The 15,956-nt window shown below is 40.8% G+C and overlaps 1 protein-coding gene across 1 annotated transcript in view; it reads right to left on the minus strand.

The window, feature by feature from the left end:
- Positions 1-4,701: 4,701 nt before the first annotated feature.
- Positions 4,702-15,956, minus strand: part of GPC6 (glypican 6) — a 786,710-nt gene continuing 775,455 nt past the window's right edge. Inside the window, exons 8-10 of the mRNA XM_072854005.1 lie at positions 14,535-14,671; positions 5,347-5,522; positions 4,702-4,904 (exon numbers count right to left, since the gene is read on the minus strand). Of these exons, the coding sequence (XP_072710106.1) occupies positions 4,702-4,904; positions 5,347-5,522; positions 14,535-14,671 (516 nt within the window). The remainder of the gene's footprint in view (positions 4,905-5,346; positions 5,523-14,534; positions 14,672-15,956) is intronic.

A 15,956-nucleotide genomic window follows, 5' to 3' on the forward strand; every position in this document is an offset into this window, starting at 1 on the left:
CTGAATTAATCTGAGACCATCTCTCTTGCCTGGTGCTAGAAGTTTGTTTTAAAAATCAGTTTCAAAGTTCTTGGTTCTCCATTAGGTCTCCTATGCTTTTTAACAGACGAGAAAATGGTTAATATTATATTGTTTATCTTTCATGTCCCCTATTACCATGGTACTCTGGTCTTTATCATTGTTTTATCAAAAAAGGGTCATAATTACACATTAATATGATCCTCACAGTCCATGTGAGTGGCTGTAATGGAAACATTGCCCTCTTCAGTGCATCACCTGCCCTAATTTTCTTGGAAGTATGCATTGCTGTGTCTATTGTGTTTTGACAACATATTCTCAGCCCCACAGCTGAGTCTTAGCCTTTGACTGTTGAATCTCCCTTTGAAATGAGGGTTTTTGCAGTTCTATATGATGTTCCACTGTTGTTACCTCCATTCATTGTCATCCAGCAGGTTTGAAAATTTATGGGTTAATATAGTAAATATAACTTTGTAGTCTTTGAAATGTGGATTTCTTCTTAATATCTGAAGTTTGTTCAGACATTTGTTTCCATAATGAAATCTGCAGAAACCTGATTTTCCCAGCAGAATCATTCAAAAATTTTCTGTATTCAGTTTTAATGGATTATCTTTGCAAGTAAATTAAAAACAAAAACCACAACTTGCATTGGTGCTGTAATTTATTTTTCATGTTGAAGTAATAAAAAAGTCTCAGTGAATAAGTATAGTTACATTTGATAACGATTCTGGGTTGGTTAGTAAACTGAAGGCAACTGCTGCCTGCTGAGACATTGCACGCACAGTCCACTTCCCAAGAACAGCCCTAGCTCACAGCCATTTTGCATGGAAACAGCTCAAACTAGTTCACACAGCTGTGGGAATCATCATTCCTAAAAATCCCACAGAACGAGGATAATTTGTATGAGTGAGACTCAGATTTTGGGAGCTTTCCATTGACAGAGCTCTGCGATGCCTCTCAGGGAATTGGGATAGATCAGCCCTTACCAGAACCCTGAGGCACAGGCTCCCCTGCTCTTCCCCTTTAGCAGAAAATCTTTACCCTCTCTTTTCAATTCTTTCTGATTGTCTTTTTTGAAATGCCTAAGTTTAGCCAGAGTTCAGGTACTCTGTACTGCAGTTACAGTAGTGTGTACCGAGTCATCAGTAGAAAAATCTGCAGTACAGGGAACACTAAAAATTTGGGAACAATGTAAAATCAATGTAATTAATATTAAAATGGAAAACCTCACAGGGTTCTACAGCACTGGTTGTGTTATTCATTGCATCTAATTTTTTAAAAGCCTCCGCTGTAAAAGGACAGAAAATAGCAAGAACTTCTAGACTGCAGAGCATAAAGGGTTTACACAGTCAAAGGATTTTTTCCTTAGGACTTAGGTCCTCTTTCTTGAACAGGTAATTGTCTTCTTTATCATTTCGTACTTTACCGACTGCTAACGGAAGAGAAATATTTAAATTGTGGCACACCAAAAAATTGCCTTAGAAGAAGAGTTAATGGATGTAAAGGATGTGCAAATAGAAGCATTGGAAATTATGTAGATTCTTGCATTTATGAACATGAATGCTCTTGCTTTTCTTTCCTTCATTCCCAATTTCATTTGCTCTGTAGATTTAATAGCTCTCTTAATCTCAGAAAAATGCAATGTATGAAGAGCGTATTCAGCCTTTAGGGGCTATTAAAGAAACGTATGCCTAATACCTCATGCAAAGGGATCTCCATCTCCTGACAAGATATCATCATGCATAGTAGGAAAATAAGAGGAGAAATAATATGGAAGACATAAATTTCTGGCAGAACTCGCATAAGACAACCACATTTTGGCAAAGATTAGTCTGGTTTGTTGTTTCACTGGCAGTTTGTAAGATCCAGTCCAAGCAGAGCAGGGCCCCTCCTGCAAGCTCCCCGAGTGAGAATAGCCTTCAGCAAACCCCCTGGATTTTAGGGATCCCTCTTACTCCTTGCCCACGAGTCCGTGGAGGTCTACAAATGGCTGAGAGTACCCTGGACACCCAGTTTGGCTGCACCAGCTGAAAACAGTCATCAGATCACCTAAATGTGGGCTGAGGCTAACACAAAGACCCTAGGAGTCCATCAGCTCCTCAGCCAGCAGTGTGGAGCAGGTACAACAGAGGACTTGCCTCAGAGGACTTTGTTAGCTGTCAATAAGCTTCCGGACCCAGAATAATCAGGTGGAAACAGTATCAGTTACCACTGAATAAACACACAAGAGGAAAAATCAAAATGACACTCAACTTTTCCTGAAACAAGGTTGCTGAGGAGGAGAAGCATAGAAAGGGTGTGGAGATGGGTAGAAAGAGATGGACCAGGGGAGAGTTTTAAAGGGGTCTCCTTGTAGAAAGCTGCATATGCAAGTTCAGGAAAAAACATCAAAGAAAATATCCTCTGCTTGGTACCTGCTGTACCAGGGCCAATGAAAAAGCCTGTGAAAATTGGCTTAAACTCTGCTGTTTAACTTCCTGAAGGCATTAAATGCTGAATCACGACATCCGCTCTAGAGTGAACCATCAGAGCAGCAGGAAGCACTGCTACGGGCGGTGTAAAACATGCGTGATCTGAACACCTAGCCAGCGACTCCTGCACACTAGGCTGGGCCAAGAAGAATAGATCATTGTACTTTGAAGTAAACAAACAAATAAGAAAAGAAGAATGGAATACAAGTGGCTCAAAACCTATCCTTTTTTTATTAAACATATTATATAGATAGTTTGTAAATACTTTTTGGTAAAAGTGCTTAAGTATACTTTATCCTAATGTGCTGTGTGTTTTCTACTTTAATTTCATGCCTAAATCGATAGCTAATTATAATTTGACAAGAAAAAGAGATTGCAATGGGTATGATCTACCTGCTCTGCTGTTAAATTGTAATGTGGTTGGCTGGCTTTACAGTGTTTCCATAATTTGTCTATACCATTTCCAGAGTCACCGTAAGAATCAGGAAATAAATTTCTGACAAATCATTTCAACACCACACAGAATTGTCACAGAAGCCCTTTGTCTGTGGCCGATGGAAGAGGGAAGGTTTTGATATCTAATTGTTGACACTCATTTGTCCAGGATTTAAACAGCTTCCACCTCCAGTCTTACGACCAGATGCAAGTTAGGGAAAGTCTCTCCAGGACCATGGTTATTTAGGCAATGATTATTAAAGCAATGTATCCTTGAAGAATTTGAGAGTACAATTGCCATCACAAATAACATCCGTGTCCTTCTCTAGGCCTATCACACAAACTCACATGCTTCCCACAAATACACACATATGAGAGAGGTTTTCTCCCCCACCCTGCAAACCTGTTAAGAAATGGACAACTGGATATGTAAAAAATTCTCTTCTTTGATTTTCGTGCTCACCAGTCATTAAAGGGTTACTTTTCAGAGCAGCACAAAAAAAGAAGAGCTGGTTGACCAAACATTTTTTTTCTTACAAAGAAGTGTCAACCCTGAGCTTGTAATTAAGAAGTTAAAATCTGTGATTTATATATATTTATATATATAAAAATAGATGATCATACTAAGACTAAAAAAGTGAAAGAAATCTCCATGTCAGTACTATATATTTGTTTGTTCTGAAATTTTGCAGAAGAAATCCTTGTGATACTGAAATTAACTGATATGAAAGATGTTGTTAGATGTGAAACACACTATTGATCCCATCGCTGTTAGTCCATTAGAGAATTGCCGTCTTGGTAGGATAATGAACATAGTAGCAGAAAGTCCTAATCCATGTCAGAAAGTGACAAAAGGAAAGAGATTATATCACAAGAGATTATTTTCTGTCTGAACCCTTGAGGGGAGATTTGTCAGGAGCGTTGTTTAGCATTACCACCACGGCTGATGGTGAGCTAAGTGGAAATCTGTGCCAATTGTATAACATGGAAAAATACTAAAAGAAGCTAGGTGAAATCGTGCTACTACTCAATTTTTTACTGGGCATTAAGATTTAAATCCTAAACAACTGTAACATGATATTCTGAAGCTAGTGGAGTTACTATCATACTAAAAGATAAACTTATTTTTCAGCTTCTCTACGTTCATACCAGTCTGATGTGGTTGGCTGATGGAGTGCAAGACATTCACCGTTGAGACATACTTTTGTGTTGGAAAAAAAATCCAGACTTCCTCCCTATAGCAATGATAATTCTGATGACCTGAATCATCCTACAGAAGTTCCTAAAGGAAACCTGGCTGTCAGTGAAGAACGGTTGCATTTTTTTTGTTACTTTCTTGTCTTTTTTTGTTTTGTTGATATTCTGTTGAAATGCAGCAGCCTTGAGTCAGGCCTGATTTAGAAAGAAAACTGTTTTCTTGTTTTCTTCCCCCCTCTTTTTTCTTGTTACGGAAAAACACACACCATAAGATCCTTTTTTACTTTTGCAGCATAAAAGGAAATGAAGCTCAGAAAGTCTCCTGTAATAAAGGTTTGAGAAAGAATTCTCTCAAGAGTGGATATCGTCTTCAGAGATATCTGAAAAAAGCAGGAAGCAGTTCAGTCTGGCACCTGGTACTCTTTGGGAAAACAAAAAAGGGAAGCAGGTTGCAGTACTGCTCTCTTCTCGTAGAAAACTGCAAGTGTTTGTGGCATGGTCCATTGTCCAAGAGTATAAGAAAAGAAGAAAGTTGACTGTTTCTGTAGCTAAAACACAGTTTCTCTGACCAGATCTAGGATTATCTCCACTGTCTCTGCAGTACGAGACTGATGAAGACGATGAGGAACGTCTGCAGTGACTGACCAGGCTGCGTGGCTGAAGCCTCCACCTCCCTCCTGTCGGAGTCGACCGGTGGCGCTTCGGTGGTGATGAAATCAAACTCGGTGGGACAGATGTCGTCCGTACAGCCGCTTCCGCTGCCTGAGCCACTGGTTTCGTCACCTGGCACAAAGGAGCGAGGGAAACACATGAGGGCCACGGGTTACAGTGTTTGTCCCTTTTCTCCATTCCCGTTCCACCTGGCACCCTGGTGGGGATGAACACCTTGGGAATGGGAAAGTGTTGGTGGTGCTAACTTTCATTCAGCAGAGCATCCAAATGAAAGCCACCGTGATTTAATTAGGTGCTTAAATGCCCTTCTGAAAAAGGAGTGGACTGCTGGCATTATGGAAAGCCCTCAGTGTCTTGATGCATTTGGCATGAAGATAAGCAAGAGAAGCAAAAGAAACAAATATATAACTGGAATTTCATGGGACAGAAAAAGACTTTTTTTTATGTTGTCAGCAGCACAGAGCACAAAAACCAAAGAAAGCTATCTAAGGGAAGAGATTTATAAGTGTCTTTCAAAAATATACTTATTTAATGACAGTTTATGATTTCTTACTTGTATCCTGGAAGTTGACATCATTTCCATTATATGCGTTCTTCAGTTTGTTAGTCATGACACGTAAGGCCATGATTTGTTGTCTAATGAAGGTGTCTGGCCTTGTGATGTCCACATCTACTTCTGGATTGTTGATCTGGTTGGTCAAGCCATCGTTCATAATCTCAGGCAGGTATCTATATAGCAGGATGAATGATTAGTTTAAAATGCAATACATTTCAGAAATAAAAGACTGTACAGTAAATGCTGTGCTAAGCAATTTGACACTGATAACGATTACACAGTTCTTAAACAGCTCCAGTGAAACCATTTTTAAAATATGGTTTTTAATTTTACAGACTCTAAAGGCTCTTTTAGTAGCTCAGCTGCATGGAGAGCAGAAAGGATTTAAGCTCTCCAGCCTCCTAACTCCCCACATACTCCCCAGCAAGTGCACTGGCTCTGTGAACTAAGAGGTTCACCTGCCAGCAGTAAGTCACTGCATGTTCAGATCCTCTACTGATATGAATGGTTGCACACTAAATTAAGCATCTAAGAGTGCATTCTTCTGTTTTTATTTCTTTCTGCTTAAAAATTATGAACTCCTTTGTTATATATAGCATATTTGTTGTTCTGAGATAGTTTAGAAGGCTATCTTGAGGCATTATGGCTCTCCTTGTTTAAAGGAAGCACTTAATTTTCTTCTCCAGTTCTTCCTTCCATCCCTTTTTTGACCACTGTGAAGAACATCTCCAGCCTGTCCGACATCCAGGCCCATAAATGGTGGTGTGAGTTGACCAAACTCCAGTGTTCTCTTTGATTTGGTCCTTATTCCTTACGAACAGGTTATACTTGCATCTCCCATGTGCTTTGTGCATAACGTATTTAAGGTATGGCATTTCCTGTCTATCCACACATCTGAATTTTTTATTCGGGCTCTTAACTTATAATTTCTTGACTACTGCAGCATTCCCTTCTCTGACCTTGGCAAATGCAGTCTTAGGCTGCTCACAGGCAGCAAGTGTGCTTTTGCAGGTATCTCTCCCCTACAAAAATCAGCCCGTGCCTCCAATCATCCTATGGTAAAAGTCTTCATCATCTTTTGTTCAATGCGCACACTTTGTCCCCTGCTGCTCTTTGTCCTCAGGAAACTCTCCTTATAGGCATCTGCAAAGCTACCTTTTTTCCTACTTTGAATCTCTGTTAAAAATTATCTGTGCATTTTACAGCTGCTAGGCTGATAAAGGGCTGACATCATTATTTCTCTGTGCTCCATGGTATCCTGAGAAAATAGTGTATCACTGCTTCCCTGTTCTCTCGTCTGTCTTTATTTACCTACTGTCTTTGTCTCATATTTAGACTGCAAGGGATTTCGGGCAGATCTACCCTTTGCTCATATTCTTTATCAGGAAATGATTTATTTCGTAATTAGTTTGCATACCAGGCTACCCTACTGATGTTTGTGGGACTCCTTGTGTGGGTATGTATGTGCTCAGCCAAGTAATGATAGCACAATCTAGCTTACTAATGGCAAACTTTCATGACGCCTGGTACCAAATATAGTTTAAGAGTATTTTACTCTGCTCTCATTTGTGCCAACCCAATTCTCTATCAATATTCAAATTTGGTGCTGGTGCCAGTGTTATGTTCATATTGGTCTGGAAAATAAACCTATCCCTTAAAAATAAATGTGAAAGTAAGGGAGAAGAAAGGACTTTCTCTGCTGAAGTAATGGTTAAGGGAAGACAAGTTTTGTATTGCTTCTGGAGGTTCACAAAATGATGACTGCTTTGCTGCACCAGGGAAGGATTTAGCCTCATCATAATAGGTACTCTCTTTGCAGGATGAGACTCATTTGTCATCAGTGGCCTTTGAAAGCTTACATGAGAATAATCCTGGGGGAGTGTGAACATATAAGAACAAAACATGACTGCCAAAAATACGCAGCCTCAAACTGTGTGTCCTGTTGTTTCACTACTACCGTAACGAGAAATAACAATGCTGCAGGGATCCCATCCAGACTCCTGTGCTACAGGCTTAACTGCGCTGAGAATACAGAGTCACCTCCCCTAGTACGGAGGACTGCAGACCGCAGTGTTATGAATCACCAGAGATAGAAATTGGAAATAATTCTGCAGGGCTGCCTGGAGGCAGCAGGATGGAGACCTTGGCACACAGGGAAGCTCTGGGCTGCAAAGGAACAGCACCTCCATCTGTCACACGTCTCTACAAATGAAATGGCTGCTGTAGATAAATTACTCAGCCTAGAAGTAAATCAGTGATTTCAAGGTGCAGTTGATTAAAAAAAGTAAGAATGTAAGAATTGCCCTGCCAGCTCAGAGAGGATGTCCATCTTGCCCGGTATCTTGTCCATGACAATGGCCATAGCAGTTAGCAGCTAGAAGTGATTTGAAATCACTGAGCGTTCATGTGGATTGCTTTCCTTGTTTATGAAGGGTTAGCTGCTCTTTATAGTGAGCCATCCATGAGAAGCTATGGCTAGCTCTGAACGGCAGTTCACAGGCTTTCTTTGACTGATTTATGTTTGATTTCACCTTGTCTTATCGTCAACAATAAAAGAAGAATGTACTCACTTCTTAGTAAGCCTTTCATATGGAGAGAATATGAGTTAGTTTGGAGATTGAAAGCAGTTTGAGAGTGCTCTGGTGTGTGCTTTTTATTGAGGTTCATATTCTGCACTGTGATCAGTGTGAATCTGGTGTCCTTCTGAAGACCATCTGACTTTAAAAGGGCCAGCCCATTCAGTCGTAGGAACTGATTCAGTCAATCTGTCACATACCCCCCAGTATCTGCCTCAGGATCTGGTGATCCCCAAAGCATTCCTCGCACGGAGGGGTTAACCTCTCAGGAGAACAGTCCAGTGCACCTCACCTAGATGTGTAAGGGAGCCATACTGGATGTGGGTCACAAGAAATCCATTACCTTAAGATTGCCTAAAGGTTAGGTGGATACTTAAATTCCCAGGCGAATGAGCCTCTTGGTATTTAGAGCAGAAGAGCAAAAGAATTAGAGAGGCTGAGGATTCATCTTTAGGTTTATACAGATACTAAAACTTGTATGCCTAAATGCAAGTGTCTGCATATGAGCAGAGTCCCACTCTTGCCAGATCTAGTGAACACAAGATCTAGTCAAAACTAGTCAGGAGTTTATTCGTCAGTGGAGCAGGGACAGCTGTTGGAGTCCCACGTGCCTTTGGCCAGATGACTAGTTCATTAGATTTCATCTGCTGGGATTTAGTTGCACAAACATAGACATCTGGTGCCATTTGAATGCTCTTGGTTATTCCTCCTCTTCTCATTACTAGCCCTGAAAGTTGTGGGTTTCCCATAGGTCCTGCATCATATCTACAGGCTTGAGGGGGAGATCTTGTACATCTGCGGCATCTAAAATGCTATTAGGTGTCTTTCTTTAGGCGGCCAAATTGAGTTTTGAGTGCCACTTTAGCCACTGGGGGATATGCTGCTTGGTGTCCTGCTGCCACTCCAGTAGGGTTTGAATATCCCGTAGGTCCAGTGTCTTATTTGCCAGCTCCATGAAGGTGTCTTGACGATTCAGACCATCTCACATACCAGTAGATAAGTGTGTTTAGGCAGCTGAAAACTGCCTCATTGACTACACTGACAGGATATTGAAGCTCTCTTCAGGCACCTTAACATTGATGATTTTTAAAATGCTCTAGCAGTTCTTGCCCAGGCTCTGGTCCAGATGGGAGGTAGTGTCCTGTGTCACACTCATCTCAGACATGCCAGAGGGTCTCAAATGACACTACTCTTGCTCGGCAACACAAATGATTCCTTATTGTCTCACCCACAGGCATCTATATTTAAATGCATGAATTTACATGTCCGAATGTGAAGATGGATTCTGCCCTCATTACTGAACTAGTTCACCTATTTCTTCAGGGGGAAAAAAAAAGTCAGAAGAGCCTATATTGAATGTAAATATCTTTGAATTGTTTTCCTTTCTTGAAAGGATTAGTACAGATATAGGAAGACACAGCCCAAGGTGTTTCATGAGTGACAGCCTCTGAGAGGCAGCCCGGCACATGTTCTGACAAAAGCATTTTGATGTGTGTGGGGTAGGGTTAAGTCACACCGAATAGGAAGCCATGTCTTGGGACCACTTTTTGACAGAAGATTTGTTCCTGGCTGGGCAAAGTTGTTGAACACAGCTGCTTCTGCTGCAGTTCTGTAAGTGGAGACACCCCTGTGAATTTTAAGCTTTGCTGCTGCTTCTGCTCTCATTAATGATCTCTTTGTACGCCTGGCCATTACAAGAACTGTATGGCCATTATAAACGAAATGAAGTGCCAACCTGAATCAGCGTCTGTTCTTTGCATCCTCCTAGGAAAAAAAATCAGCTTTCTTAGCCCTCTGAGTATAGAGAAGCTGAACAATACTGTTTGTTTTCTGCTGTTTGCTCCTTGCTCAGCTATGTCAGGATTTTAGTGTAATTTACATTGTTTTCTAAAATATTAATGCTTTCTGTTCCTCTTAGCCTTTCCACAGTTCTTGCTTGTCTCAGCAGACACAACAAAGATGTCTTTTGGCACATGATAGCCAAGCACCGCAACGCCTATTTAAAACCACTTTTTAATTTTTTTTTTATATCCAGTTAATGTTCCAGGGTGTCTGCTTCTTTTTCAAGTCTAAAAATGATTGATGAATCTTTCAGGTCATACGTATAAAGGCTGTAGCTATGAAAAAACAACAAAAAAGGAGGAATCTTCTGGTTTTTAAAAGACATCTGCCTTCAAGGGCAGTGTTCTCCATATTTTGCTGCCGCAGCAGCTGCTTACAGTATGACTGGAGCATCCCACCTAGGCAGTACTGGAGTTTTTCCAGGTGCACAGAGTTGTAGGCAATAGAGTACAAAATACAGCACAGGCTTACTCAGGCTGGGCTGGGGGTAGGCAGTCACATCTGGTCGAGAAAGATAAGTGCAGTGGAAAATTGGCTTGTTTGGCTAACTAGATCACCTCATCTGATTCTGTTTGCTCAGGAGGTAATCCCCATAGGATATTTTCAGGGTTGGTGGTTTTTTTTTTTTCCCCCTCCACTTTGGAGAAAAGCTCGAGGAGACAGAAGGAGAGGGAGAAAATGGCTCATCTGCCAGTTTGTTGGAAGGAAGAAGCTGAAAAAAAACCCCTGGAGTCATCAATTAAGAATAGGCAGTTTTCGCACTTACTGAGAAGTGGTTTATTCACACTTTCACTGGTGGTGCTAAATGGTTATCTTTGCGTAACTCCAGGTAAAGGACATTCAACTCATTCTCATTGCAAGCCTTGCTGGTCAGCAATGAACAACTTTCCCAGGGCAGGCACTGGTCTGGTGAATCTTTCTTCCCACCTGAATTTCACCAGGAATTAAAGGCTGTCTGCCGGGGAAGTAGGCACTCACCTACCTATGGCAGGAGAAGAAGAAAATTTCAGGCCAGCTGAGACTCTATCCTGTGTTCGTTTTGGTGAAATACCTTGTAGTTTTGAGCTAGATGTTGAAAGTTACAGTGTTCATTTTTCCTTTTATTCCTTATCTTTCTCTATTTTTTTTTCTGTTTATAGTTACTGTCTGTCTCATATATAATTCTATTTCTTCTTCATTGTACTCGGAGGAGTGATAGGTTCCTCATGGAAAGGAATGCAGGTCTCATCTCTTCCACAGGTTGCAGCCTTCCAGAGCTAAGACATATTAGTAGGTCTATAGCCCTGGTGAGCAGGAGCACCAGGACGATAGTGCATGAGCACAATGGGTTGGTTGAAATGAGTTGGCTGAGTTGGTTGGAGCAATTCAAGGTTCTTCTGACCACCAGAGTGGTTGCAGATTTGGCTACTGTTCTCACTTCAGTAAAAGTCACTTATTCAAGGGCTAATACCTTGAATTTGGTTTAACTCCTAAAGCCTGAATTCCATCATTCTGGGAAAATTCCTTAATTTCTGGAGAACAGTGAAGAGGTTATCAGCTGTTGTTAAGAATTTATCTGCATATGGGGAAGGAGCTAAACTTTTGAAGTTTGGTCTTAATGATGTTTTTTAGATCTTAAATATCTTTAAAAAATCTGTCTCTGTGCATCTGGCAGAAGACATTAATTCTTTAAACATAAAATTATGTTCAAGTTCTTTTGTGAATACAGATATGATGGGGAAGTTCTGTTGGGCATCTCTCTAAAAGGCACTTTGTCTGAAGTAGCTATTATTATTATTTTTAATACGGATTTTTTTAAAAAAAGAGATTAATCCATCTAATAAATGTTTTCCCATTTCCAGAGCACTTGGTTTCTGCCTGATGTGACCTGATTAAAACCATTCTTCGTACAAGATCAGCAGCGAGCTGAGTGCGCCCTTCCAGAACACCAAATGGATGACTCTTGTTACCCCATGATTATTCGTGAATTGGCGACCTTCATTTGGCGACCTGGTATCACTGTAAATTAATCATGGTAGCAAAGTGATATCTGGGGATTGTAATAATCACAGTGACCTTGGTGTAATGCCTCTCTCAGGAGAAAGCCTAGCTTTCATTTTCTGTGATCTCAGGTTTGTAACTCTTTTCGCCTGTAAAGGCAGCATTGAAAGGTGATACGTAAAATGAAACATGAGGCGTAATGTCTATCTGGCAGTTCAAAGTTTCTAAGTCTTTATATCACCACAGGATCTGATCAAAACCCAGCAACAATCTCCTTTCCCAACAGTAGCCAACACCATGATGTCTTCTTATTTGTAGTATTAATGTCTAGGAAAACAGGAGGTGGCTAAATTTCCTTTTTTTCTATTTCCTATTTATCATAAGCTGTTGTAATATTCCCTGGAATTCAAAATGCAACTCTTCATATAGCACAGGGGTGCTTATGACGGGTGACACAGTGAACACAAATAGATATAAGCATATTGGCCAGATTTTGCCACCCTTGCTCTTGCGAACTAGCGTTTATATCAGATACTAATCAGTATGATCAAGGAAACATTTATGGGTTTTCTTTATGCTGCAGTAAATGTCCTTGTTCACCAGCCAAGAGGTGATTTTGCAACTAAAGCTAGTTATTTTCAATAATATTTTCAACATTATTTCATATACAGGTCATGGCATTCTATGGCATCTCTCTGATTTACTACTGTTCTCTCCACCTGAAGCATTTATCGAACTCTGTTATTAAGACTAGGACTATACATTTCTTTTGTGAATGGATATGAAATAGAAACTGGACAGAGGAGCAGTGGTTGGGCCTGCTGAGACGGTATTTTCAGGTGATGCTTTGAGGTTGTGATTCCACATCCAGGGAAATGTCTGTGTTAAATTATCAAGGAGATTATCAGCAGAGGATAGCTTTTCTCAATGGCTCCAGAACATTAATCTCAGAAGGCATCATGAAAATAACCAGGCTTCTCATAAGATAAATAGTGCAAAAGGAGGGTGAAAAACTACATGCGTAAAATGCACCTCCATAACTCCCAACAAATGTGGAAGTTGTGCCAGACCCTTCAGTGCAGGAGCAGAAGACAACTGAAAAGTATTGGCCAGATGTGGTACAAACACTAGCGTTGGTCATGGCAACCAGGAGGGATATTAGCAGGCAGGTTTGACTGCTCTTTAGTAGAAAGAGTAGCATATATATCTCTTATTAATGCATGCATCCTGATGTGATGCACGGCATCCAGCTGGGAGGCCTGGAAACTCCATTTAACTGCTGCAGCATGTCAGCCTGGGCTCATACCTTACAAAGCCCACCGACAAGAAAAGAGATTATAAAGAAGATAAAACCACGTTTTTGTTCCTCTCTTCACACTGTTCCTTTGTGATGAGTCCTGTAATAGCCAGATGCTCCTCCTAGCTGTCTTTCGCAGAGTCCCCAGGGACTTTCTCTGGATCTGGGACTTAGGAACTGAGCAGTGACCCATGCTTTTGGACAGATATGTTCATGTGCATCTCAAAGTGGGTTCAGTGGGGTAGCAGCATCCTAAACAGCCCTCTGCTCTCATCTGTGAAGTGAATTCTTTTGAGCATTATGTAGAAAGGCTAGGAGAAAAAGTGTGCGTTCAGCGCAAAACCTCCCCCTGTAAAGTGTGTGCCTTATAAAAAGGGTTAGATGATGGGGTGGGTGTAATCTATCTATGTATCTGTCCGTCCACCCATGCAAAATTACTTTTAACAGGTTTGTGAGTTTTTTCCCATGTTGTCTTATTTTCACTGAGTTTTTATATTTTATGTGCTTGTCTCACTTTTTTTGTTGGGGTTTTTTTTTTGTATGTTTGGGGTTTTTTTTGTTATTGGCTCATTTTTTTATTCTGGCTTCATTTGTATCATCAGGTAAAAGGAAAATAAAGATTCTAGTCCCTGAGTGCCAGAAAGCATCACTGCTCTCCAGATTCAGCGCTCACCAGACACTCCAACCTCTCCACTCCTCCTGTCTCCCCAAAAGCACAGGCCTCTGCTGCAGACCTGAAACCTGACTGCCCCTGCTGTGGTCCTGGAGCCAATTCCTCCCTCTTTCTCAGCAGGGATGATCAGAGCCTCTCCTCTGTCAGCTGATGAATCCACACTGGGATCTTTGGAGACACGTGCTCATCTGCCAGCTCCAGCCCTGCCACAGCTAGAGCCAAGCAAACTTCACAATTAAAACTCACAGAAAACTCATCACAAACAAGGGCAGATGACCACAGTATCTCTGATGAAGTAACATAAGGTCAAGCCTTCTACACAAGATAAGTAGAAGTGTTACATTTATTCTCTGCTGGCTATTTCTCAGGTTTTTTTTTTTTTTCCCCCAGCAAATAGCCCTAAGCTTTGCCAGCCAATAGCAAATAGAGCCGAATTTCCAATTTCTGTTTCATCCCAGTATGATATCCCGAGAGTGCAATTGCTTCACAAGCTGTCAGTCCCAACACAGGGATGCTAAATGGAGCTAAAGAGCTCTTTGAAATCTCAGTATAAATTATCCTTCTGGAGCTGAACCAATGAACATTTTCTGTGTTCACATGCTGACATGCTGTGCACATTTACCCTGACTCACACTCTGGCTTTAATGGCACCTTGACAATAAGCAATCTCGGCTACAAGCTGTGTGTGGACAATTACTTGTTCTCCCCATTTCCGTTTCGCTCTTATAAACAGCGTAGTGAAATGCCCTCGGTTTCGTGATTGCTTCAGGCTGGATGGGGATTTGGACCGAGTGTGGTGGAGAGGGGTCCACCTCACCTTGCCTTGGTGTGGCCGTTCCAGCAGTCCTCCTCGATTGACGGACCGGCTGTCACTCGCTCATCCTTGCAGATTGTGTAGGGTAATGTTGACCAGAACTTTTTAGAGAGCTTTAGCTTTTCTTTAATGTCTGTTACCTGATTAAGAGACAATGAGAGGGAAAAGAGGTTAAAAACATCAGCCATGCTAACTATCGTGTTAAATAATAGGTTGTTTAATTCCGTAATGGTGATGATGGTGAAGGTTAAAAGGGCTGAAGGTGCTAAAACTTAAATTCCTATATTTACGAGCAAGGCACTCAGCATTTGGGTTTGGAGAGTACAAATAATCAAAGTCACCTTTTTCCACAGGCAAGACATTAATAAAAAGTGTGTTACATCTTGCTCTTTCTAGTCTCCATTTGTCTAAGGTTTTCTAAATATACATCTTTCCAAGAATTAATATGCCTCACAGTCTGCTGAATGTAAATTCAGTTAAACCGTGTACATCAGACAAAATGTCTCACCCGCCAACTTGGTCATGCCTTAGATAAATATTATATTTAGAGCTACATGTGCAGGTTTTAAAAAAATTATGCAGTGCTGAGCTGATGTTGAACTGATTTAAGATACACAGGCTGAATACATTGCAGTACCTTTGGATCTCAGTAACAGCGAGAAGTTTGTGTATATACGTGCATGCAGAGACTCTATCCATCTTTGCTGCTAGGTGCAGATAAATATCTGTAGCTGGATACAGACTTCACGTTCAAGAAATGTTGGGACAGCATCGAAACAGTTTCTTTACATTATAAACTCCTTGAACAGTAATTTATTTTGGCATGATTCAGGCAGCAAGCAGGAACAAACTGAATTTCCAGCATCAACTTAATAAATGAATGGCTAAAATGTTATCAGTTCTTGTTTTGCATTTGGTTTACTAGAGTGGAAAAATTTACAAGAATAGATAGAAAACACAACAAAGGACAGACTACTAAGGATAAATGGTGCCACTGTTGTTCTTATGGAAACAGATGCATTTCGCATTAAGTTGCAATAGGATTTAGGGGAGCTTGTTGAATAGCTTTCAAAGGAAATCACTGAGCTTTATTCTTTAAAAAACCAATAAATAAAAGCTCTCCATTCTTCCATTCAGTTTTGAGATTGGCTTTTAGGTTGTTGAGGTACAATATTGTACTTGGCTATTTATCTCTTTTATCTTTTGTTCTGAAGACATGATAGCTCTCTGAGCAAACGGCCCACACTGCTTTGCCATGCTTAAACTCTGTGGAATGTCACTTTATAAGCCAGGACATAGAAACAGCCAAGGATGTTATTTCAGAAGCACCGTCTGCACTTTCATCCGTAAGAAATAAGTAGGACAGTATTTACCTGCATGAGTTGTTGACAGTGTTTCTTGCCATGATAGACACCTTATAAATCT

This window comes from Ciconia boyciana, chromosome 1 (genome assembly GCF_034638445.1).
Source record: "Ciconia boyciana chromosome 1, ASM3463844v1, whole genome shotgun sequence".
Classification (NCBI taxonomy): domain Eukaryota; kingdom Metazoa; phylum Chordata; class Aves; order Ciconiiformes; family Ciconiidae; genus Ciconia; species Ciconia boyciana.